Source organism: Capsicum annuum, chromosome 10, assembly GCF_002878395.1.
Source record: "Capsicum annuum cultivar UCD-10X-F1 chromosome 10, UCD10Xv1.1, whole genome shotgun sequence".
Lineage (NCBI taxonomy): Eukaryota > Viridiplantae > Streptophyta > Magnoliopsida > Solanales > Solanaceae > Capsicum > Capsicum annuum.
The window spans coordinates 199,722,054-199,731,962 of record NC_061120.1 but is presented as its reverse complement, the minus strand read 5'-3'; the positions used below and the strand labels follow the sequence as shown (position 1 = coordinate 199,731,962).

Sequence of the window (9,909 nt, the reverse complement as noted above, 5' to 3'; positions counted from 1 at the left end):
AAAATACAGAAATCGAACATCAAAATGTCGAACCATACCAAATTAATATTGTATGGTGATGGTATAGTGTTTTTAAAAATCGAATGCAGAAATTACCGCACCGAAGTTTCAAATACCGTACCATTCTCACCCCTAGTTGTGAGATCGAGTGCAAGGAGACAGTACCCTTGTTTTCGCTACTTTTATTAAGAAAGTCATTTTCTTTATTTTCAAATATTATTTGCTGAATAAAATATTTTTAAAAACTTTTAACCAATCGAATATGAGAAAAAAAGAAAAACATCCATACCAAACACACCCTAAGGGAAAACGAAAATTAAAGTTACAAATGAAGAAAGCAACATACTCAAAGCTTTCAATTTTGCTGTAAAATATTGCACCAATCTTGGTACCTAGTGTTGAACACCAAAATATCATACTTAAGCTCTCTAGTGTAGGTTACAAAATGTCCATGGTGAATAAGCTATGCTAGACTTAATAAGGTTTTTGCTGATTGAATACTTTTACGTAAGGGACTTTTGTAACAATCTTAGTGGTGATTAAGTTTGCCTTTATTAATACAAAAAGAGGATCTTGCATAAATAGCCGGTCAAACTCACTGTGGATGTTGCAACAAGATGCCTTTTCAAATTTTTTATATCTAAGATAATTATTTTGGCTACTGAGGAAGTAACCATCAAGTCAAAAAAATGAAGGGAACAACACATTTCTATCCTAAAAACTACAAAGAAATGAAAGAAGACAAAATAAGACATTGAGGCCTCCGAGAGAGAAGCTATGCCATCTTCTTTTGTCGTTGGTTAGGTATGAGTTCGAACGAACTCAGTAATTTTTGCTTCGATGACAAGTTCAGTCATAAATTTCAAATCCAGGTTCACATCTTGTGGGCACGGGGCGGAGGGGACATATTTTGCAATTCCCAAGTGGATTGACTGAAGTGATTTATTTGGAAAATATATGTTGGAACTACAATTTTGGAGAGGTGGGAGTGCCTCCTTTTATGGAGAGAATCGAGCTGCGAGAAGAACTTCTATTCATGGAATATGGTTCAATAAACACAACTACAACTGTGATATCATCATGGAAATGCCTTCTTACACCTCGATCAATCTTTTTAAGGTCCGAATATCGCATTTCTCTTTTCTTGGCTGCTACATGTAGAGCAGCTTTGATAAGTCTTCTAGCAATTCCCTGCTAAGAGTAAAGAGGAGTATAATTTTCTGAGTTAACAATCGGATTCAGAAACTGTGCATTCAGTAATGATCCTCAATGTATTTTGTTGTTCAAACTCTTCAAAAATGTTGTCATGTGAGTGTTGGATCCTTCAAAAGTACTGCATTTTTGGATGATCCAACACTAGTTTGGCAGCATTTTTGAGAGTCCGAGCAACATAGGTAAAAATAGTATGCTAAAAGCTGATCAAGAAGTAATTTCTTCCTTTCAACCAAAGGAAAATGGATATCACAAGGTAAATCCTCCGTCTTAAAGTAAGTAGATTGGGAAGCACTTTTTTATAAGTTTGAACAGTAAAATCTCGATGCCTTTGAGTGTGCTCGATGTTTTGGAAGATATGAAGAAATCACCTAGCTTTTTTGTTTGTATTGGGATTTGAACTCTGGTCTATGATTTTTATCCCACTTCATTATCCACTAGGTCATACCTTCGAGTGCATCATCATCTTTATCACGATTCTCAATATTATTGAAGTTTAAGAGAATAGGGAAGGCTAAACTAGGGAGCAGTGACCATGTGAATGTTGAGAAAATTCAGTTTGGTTAACAAATCCTGAACTTTTGCAGTGCTAATCACCAAATAAATCTAACTGTGGAATGAACATAAAGGTCATTATTAGATATTACTGTGAAAGCTTACATTTCTGGGATGATTGCGGACAATATCAACAACCTCCTTGTTGCTAAGATGGTCCCATAGACCATCCGAAGCAAATATGACAAATTGATCCTTGGAAGTCAGTTTGTGAACGGATATTGATGGTTCTGCTCTGAGGATTGGTTCCGGGAATGGTTCTGGCAACCTAAATATTTCCAATAGTGGTGCCTGGTTGAACTCCGACTTCTTAAGATATGCATCACCAATGGACCTTGAAACCTATAAAGAAAGATTAGTGTAACACCCCAACTTAGGAAAGGGGATATATGTAACACCCCAACTTAGGAAGGAATCAAAACACATTAGGGATGCTGGGTATATAAGTAAGAAAGTCTTACTCCCTAGTGACGCGTTTTAAAACCGTTGGGTATATAAGTAGGAAAGTCTTACTCCCTAGTGACGCATTTTAAAGCCGTGCGGGCCTGGTCCCAAAGCGGACAATATCACTAGTGGGTTGGGGAGTTAGGGGGTCTCTGGGGCCTTGATGGTTCGAGATGCCCGTCACAACTAGGGCCTCGGGTCGTAACAGAATGGTATCAGATCAGGATGAGCTTGCTATCGTCCGAGATTGATCCTCCTCTATCTACTCTAGTTATCAGGTCCTCTATCTACTCTAGTTGGCTGATCCTCCTCTATCTACTCTAGTTATCAGGTCCTCTATCTACTCTAGTTATCAGGTCTTGGGAGGGATTCATTTGTATAGTTGGTCCTTTTTCCTTCTCTCGTTGTGATATAATATATATACTCCCTTCTTAGATTTCACTTACTATTGTTGATGCTATCATGATACGTGATCTTTTATTTGGTCTCTGTCTGTTAGCCCGTTACTTATCATTTCGGACTATGACTTGCCTTGTCTACTGGTGGGTTAAAGTAGGCGCCATCACAATTTGAGAAATCAGGTCATGACAATTAGGAACAGAACATCAATATCAATCAAATGCCTTTGAAGCTCAAACTACATAGTCTTAAAATGCTACTTAACATAAGGTAGAATAACATATAATCACCCTTAGGTTACTTAACTACATCAACGACTCTTAGATGGTGTGAGTCTAGCAGAATTCAGTAGCTTTGGCCGAGAGTTTGTATATGTGTTGAAAGATCCATTAAATATGTACATATAACAGATTCAGAATTAAGGTAAGGAATGGGAAATATAAGAATGAGAGCTTCCGATATTAACAACAGACAACCAAAAAATTGAGACTATATTTATAAAAATCTTACCTGTAGAATACCCTTCACACGCCAAACGTTGTGTTTGAGAACCACAATCCGCGAATCCTGAGGATGCAATAACCTAAGGTCATCTCTCACGGATTCAGTACTTGCATTATGCTCCGTTGACAATTGAATAGCTGCTACGCTCTTTGCAGCTTTATCTACTCTGCCTAGTACTGCATGCGAATCTCCAACATTGGCGGTATACAGTAGTCCACTGCATATTACGCCGACCAAGCAACATGATCCTACTGTTGCAATTTGTGGCTTCTCATGCCATTGTGTCTTTACAAGTGACAGAAACTCTTCTTCAGTTTCCAAGAAAGCTTTTCTTATGGCATCAGCAGAAATCTCTTGATGCTCTGTTGCAAATTCTGATAATGAAAATGAAATGCAGATAAATATGAGCATGAGTGACTGAGCCAGGAATATGATGAAAGGTATGCAAATTTTCTTCTCGGTTGTGTTAAGGATTTGCAAGATTTAATATACACTCGCGGAGCCACGAATTTGGCGAAGGATGTGCAAATTTTGGTCTCAATTGTGTTAAAGATGTATAAAATTAAATATATACCCATAATAGCCAGAGGCGGACCCACGTGGTGGTTCAAGGGTGCACGTGCACTCGGTAACTTTTTAAAAAAATTGTATATATACGTATATATATCCTACTAAATCGTTAATATATTTAATTGTGCACCTTTATTAATAAAATGTGTGTGGGTGCATTGGTTTGGAAGTCAAATACTGACATTCTTCTGGCCCCATGTCCCGTATTCGATGCTTGATGGACTCACTTGATGTTTTTATTTTACTTCTCCTTACATTTAAATGCCAACAGCTAGCAGCAACTTCAGCTGACCCCACCCTATTTACTATGTATAAAAAGGGACTTTTTCCAATCCCAAGCTCCATATTTCTCCCCAAATTCTAATTTTCAATCTGTATTTCCTTAAGTTTGGGTACACATTTTTTTTATTTTTTTATTCAAGTTTGGGTAATGTTAATTGCTTTTAATATCTACTTGTTGCTTGAAAATTAGTGTGTAAAATTTATTTATTTCTTTTTTCTTGAATTCTTGCTTCTATTTAAGTTCATGGGAATTGGTTAAAAATAAATAAATAAATATTTTTACTTATATTCTTGATGAATTTTTTATTTTATAGGAATTTGTTATTGATTCTTGTGAATTGAAATGGATAGATATTATTTTCCTCAACTAAGTTCTAATTTTAAAGACAATTCTCATCGCCTTATAGAAGAGTTTTATGTGAATTCACTTAACTCCGATCCCGGAGAAAGAAAACCAATTCATGAATATGACTCTACAATACGAGATCAAGTGAGAAGACATTATATTCAACAAGGGCCTTGTCAATTGATTCTTTCTCAATTTTCTCAAACTAGAATTGGAACGAAAATGCATCGATTTAATTCGACATGGTATTTGGGTTCATATTCTAGGTGGATGGAGTATAGTGTGAAGAAAGATGTTGTGTTTTGCTTGTGTTGCTACTATTCAAAAATAATTATGTAAAGGGCAATGCAGGTGATTTTTTTCACAAAAATCAACTTTAAGGCTTGGAATCATAGTTTGGAGTGATTCCAATTACATGTTGGTGAAGTAAATAGCGTTCATAGAAGATGTTTCAGTAAGATGCTAAATTTTGAAAATCAATCTCAATCAATTCAAGTTTCTTTGAACAAACAATCTGAAAAAATAAGAAGTGAGCATCGTACTCATTTAGATAATTTTGAAAAAATAAGAAGTGAGCATCTATTTTTGTTATATTAGTACTAAAGTAATATCATTTGATCATTTTGAAGTTTATTCTTTGCCCATTTTTTTTTAATAATTTTGAAGTTTAAAAAATTCATATGTCAAATTGTGTAGTTGATGTTGATCAAAAAAAATTGTGTGGTTGATAATCGATATTATGTTAAAGATAATGGTGCACCTCCTATCTTCATATCCTGGGTTCGCCTCTGATAATAGCAAACATTTAACCTCTTTCCGCAATAGGTTGCTTCCACGACTTGAACCTGTGACCTCCTGGTCACATGACAACAACTCTATCAGCTACTACAAGATATGAGCTCAAGTTTCAAGACGGATTCAAGATTTAAACACAATGGTTCGACATGTAAGGTTCTTAGCACTGAACTTAATATACTTCTAATGTTAAGAGTTCAAATCTATAATTTTTTGAAATTTTAGTGAATTTTCACAAATAAATCTATGTTGCTCATAGAAAATTTTGGGTTCGAGTGAACCTGGTACCAAAATACTGCATGGGCCCCTGACTATGTTACAACTCAAAAAGATCTATACTCTGAGCCAGTCTAATAAACTTCTTACATTTCATGACGAAATTAATGTTGCATACATAACACTGTAAATAAGTTACATATTGGAGACATAATGTAGGTAATATCTTATTTTGAATCAAGTCAATCAAATTCCATATAATTCATTAACAAGACATTTTGAACTTTCGGGATTTCTGCTATACTAGGACAATCAATATGACAAAGAAACATCACACATTTGAATTAAAAACATTAGTACGTACTCTTGAGATTGGAGAACAAAGCACTGTTTACAAACTGCGATGTCTCCGGTCCTCCATGTCCATCATAGACACCAATAAATGTTCCATGAGGTCCTAATTTCACAGAACTCAATGGCCCTGATTCCAGTTGACTCTGATCTTCCATCAAATTATTCGCCTGTATTACCGCCATGGAAAATTCTCCATTTGCATGAGCTCCCAAATCCTTATTCCACATTAATTCTTTAAACCTACCATTCGGATCTCCTCCTCGTCGACTACCACCCCCCTTCACAGAAGGCCTCCAACACAATGTAACCATGTTATTCTCAGCAATTAGTACTACCAAATAATGTCTAGCAATTTTGAATATTTTCATTCAACATGTTACTCAATTTCTATATCTATCGTTCAAGATTCATATAGCTGACTCCAACTAATTTATGTTTGATGGATAACCACTACTAGCTAGACCTATAGACCATGAACAGGTAATAAAATTCCAAACAAATGAAAGAAACCAAATGTGTATGGGCAAAAGTGAAGAATAAGTTTTTATGTGAGTTCAAAGAATAAGGTATAGTTCAATCTTTTGTGGTCCTTGTATAAATGTGTCAATTTTCAACAACAACCTTAGCTGTAAAAACCCATAAAAAGATGTGATCGTGACAGAGTTTGTTCAATTCTTGGATCAAAAAAGGGAATGGGAAACAAAAAAAATAAATTGGAATTTGGAAGTTATTTTCCAAATGATCTTTTTGATTTGCTGTTAGATGAGATCTCAATTTGTTTGACACAATCTTTTTCATTTTTGGGTATATATAACACATGGTGAACCTCCACATTTTTCTCCATTTTAGTGTCTCTATGCTTCTTGGTTGTTATATTTTTGACATTTTAAGTTATGTATGGTGGTTGTGGTCAAGGTTCAGTAGTCTCTAGGGCCTTCAATCACAAGGCTAAAATTTCATTTCTGTTCTCTTTTTCACCAAGCTATTGTCACTCCGATATTGACGATTTACGAGTATATACGAAATTAAAGGTTCTAAGAGAAATTGTATAAGCACACCGCACACGTATTGATTTTTGTTTATAAATTATGTTAATAGTTGGTTTAATGGAAAGAAGCTTTTCAGAATTATAATTGATGAATTCTTAACATTAATAATGTGCCAAGAAAAAATGAATTATTAGGAAAAAAGATTATAAAATAATTGCATCTTAAATTTAGAAGAATAGGTTTCAAATAAAAAATATCATATGAAACTTTATTTATTAAGAACAAAAATATTTTAACTTTAGATTACCAATTTTATTGAGTGGCTCGAGAAAATTGAAGGAAAGGTGTCTTTTAAGTCTTGAATAAAGGATTGGTGACATTGACCAATTTAAAGGGTCAAACATAATTAAAAAACTTGATTAGGTTAGTTGTGGACTTGATTAATATTTTTCAAACTTTTTAATCTTTTCAAAAATACAAATTAACCCACACCCACAAAACTTCTCTCTCTGCAAATCTATCTCTCTTCTCTCTTTCTCTCGATAGTTTCTCCCTCTAATTTCTCCCAACCAACAACTTTCCAAATTTCTCCGTTCAATCTTGTGCAACTTCAACCTCTGGCAACAAATAGTTTTGAGCTCTTGCCCATTCCTTTTTTACTTTCAACTGTCAGTCGACGTGACAACATTCTCCGACGACAACAACTTCGAGTTCTTCATAGTTTCTTTTCGATTTTCACAGGTAAAAAATTAGGGCTTTTAAGTTATGACGAAAACGAGGAACTTGATTTGTTGGTGTGTGTTTTTTTTTTTTATATTTTTTATTATTTTTTTAATGTTTGTTATTTTTTAGTTGAATTTCTCATCTGGATGTATCTGCTACTGCTGCTTTTTAACAATGAATAAAGCATGTAACGTGAATCCAACAGATGAGTAATCTATTGCAACATATACGACTAATATGTTGCGCAGATTGGTAATCTGTTGCAACATATATGACTAATCTGTTGCGCAGATTAGTAATATGTTGCAACATATATGACTAATCTGCTGCAACATATATGACTAATTTGTTGCAACAGATTATTCATCTGTTGGATTCGTTTTATAGTGTTGTAATATGAATCCAACATATGGGTCATCTGTTGCAACAGATTAGTCATATATTACAACAAATTACTCACTTGTTGCAATAGATAACTCATATGTTGGATTTATGTTGCAAATTCTATCCATTGTAGCAGTAGCAGATACACCAAATAAAATTCAATAAAAATCATAATTTTACTTACAAAATAATCTATGAAGTAATGTCCAAGTGATATATAAATAAAATTTAACCTAAAGAAATTTTTAAAAATTTCAACAGGGGCACAACGAATAAGTAAAACACATGAAAAATTTCATGAAATAGGTAAAGAAGACAAAAATAATATACCATACATCAAATGCAAAAGGATCAAGGGAACAAACGTTTGAGTTCTCCTAAAAACGCTTAAGTTCCCTAGTATTTTAATTGCTTTATAATAGTTGACCCATCGGTTACAACAGATTTTCTATCTGTTTGATAATTTTCAACAGATGAATCATCTGATGCAATATCTTAGTCATCTGTTGATTCAAATTAAGCAATTATTAGTAATGACCAAATTGATTTAGCTAAAACTAAAGACGTCTCTACGACAATAGGACAAACATTTATGTTCTCCTAAAAATATTTGAGTTTCCTAGTATTTTAATTATTTTTCAACAGATTATCTATTTGTTGCAACAAGTTAGTCATCTATTGCAACAGATGTTTATGACAGGTTAGTCATTTGTTTATTCAAATTAAGCAATTATTAATAATAACTAAATTAATTTAATTAAAATTGAAGACAAGTCTTTAATACAAGACCTTAGATAAGGGGACAAATGTTTGAGTTCTCCTAAAAATATTTGAGCTTTAGTATTTTAAATTGCCTTTCAACATATATCTTGTATATTTAATAATTTTCAATAGATGAGTTATATGTTGCAACAATTTAGTCATCTGCTGCAACAGATATCTATATTTGTTTGATAATTTTCAAAAGATGAGTTTGCTCTTGCAATAGGTTAGTCATCTGTTGCAACAGATGTCTATATCTGTTTGGTCATTTTCAACAAATGTCTTTAACTGTTTGGTTTTTTCCAACAGATTACTCATCTATTACAACATGTTATTCATCTATAAGCCATTATTAGTAATGACTAATTGATTTAACTAAAATAAAATATGAATTAATAAGTTGAATTACAGTTTCAATTAATCTCATGGTAATTACGCAATCAACTAAGTATGTTCATCCTAAGTAGAGTGATCAATTGATCAATTTTATTTGAAATGATTCAAACTTATCCATCATTAGAAAAAACTATATTGATTTAACTAAAATTAAAGATAAATTAGTATGTTCAATTACGATTTCAATTAATCTCATGGTAAAAATGGTATATTGATAAATGATGATTTGTTATTATTTCTATTGACTGAATCTTGCTATTGATTTATTTTTTCAACAAATAAACAATTTGTTGCAACAAATGAACAATCTATTGCAACAAATGAACCATATGTTGCAAAAATGAATCAATTACTCCAACAGATAAGTCATATGTTGCAATAGAAGGGTCATATGTTATAACAGATGGACCATATGTTGCAACAAACAGATCATCTGTTGAAAGAAATCAAGGGTCATGACTTTTCGATCATTTACTTAAAAAAATAATTCATAAATAAATAATATGAAAAAAATATGATAAAAACAATTTTGTAGCTATTTAATTTAAATAACTAAAATATCAAAAAGATGAAAGTTATGACTTTTGACCTTTTTTGTATTTAAATCTATTTTTTTAATTTAAATAATTGAAAAGTCACCAAGCTTGATTTAATTAAGAGATATAATTATTAATAAAAGAGGTGAACGGTTGTGATTTTTTGCCTAACACATTGCACTACTCACTCATTCAATCTGTTATAAATAGGTCTCCTCAACTCTATCTCTTCCATCTTGTCTTGTATTAAACCGTTATTATATCTTTAATCACTTCTCTTTCAAAAATAAATTTCTTGTTTGTCCATTGAGGTATGTTTTATTTTCTTGTTCTAATATGAAAATTATTAACATGCATCTATTTTCTAGTTAAGTTTCACATTTTTTTTGTTAAACTACCAGTTGGTACTATATATGGTTACATTATTTATTCATGCATGTTC

General features: G+C 32.7%; 1 protein-coding gene across 3 annotated transcripts; it reads right to left on the bottom strand.

Annotated features, from left to right (window-relative positions):
• Positions 1 to 607: 607 nt before the first annotated feature.
• LOC107843542 (probable protein phosphatase 2C 38) lies at positions 608 to 6,558 on the bottom strand. 3 transcript variants are annotated; one of them, XM_016687854.2, is made up of 4 exons: positions 5,688 to 6,558; positions 3,121 to 3,488; positions 1,873 to 2,109; positions 608 to 1,194 (listed from the first exon to the last, which is right to left on the bottom strand). In XM_016687854.2, exons 1-4 carry the CDS (start codon positions 6,043 to 6,045, stop codon positions 967 to 969), a joined length of 1,191 nt encoding a protein of 396 aa, XP_016543340.1. In that variant the 5' UTR covers positions 6,046 to 6,558; the 3' UTR covers positions 608 to 966. The 3 variants fall into 3 exon arrangements, with proteins under 3 accessions (XP_016543340.1, XP_016543341.1, XP_016543343.1); XM_016687855.2 differs by having other exon boundaries at positions 608 to 1,191; positions 5,688 to 6,556; XM_016687857.2 differs by lacking the exon at positions 1,873 to 2,109 and having other exon boundaries at positions 608 to 1,191; positions 5,688 to 6,557.
• Positions 6,559 to 9,909: the final 3,351 nt, after the last annotated feature.

Excerpts from the sequence above, each read along its gene's own strand:
- LOC107843542 (XM_016687854.2), bottom strand. The coding sequence starts at position 6,045 with ATGAAAATATTCAAAATTGCTAGACATTATTTGGTAGTACTAATTGCT. Across the intron at positions 3,489-5,687 it reads TTTGTTCTCCAATCTCAAGA|AATTTGCAACAGAGCATCAA; the intron begins GTACGTACTAAT and ends TTTCATTATCAG. Across the intron at positions 1,195-1,872 it reads TCCGCAATCATCCCAGAAAT|CAGGGAATTGCTAGAAGACT; the intron begins GTAAGCTTTCAC and ends CTTTACTCTTAG.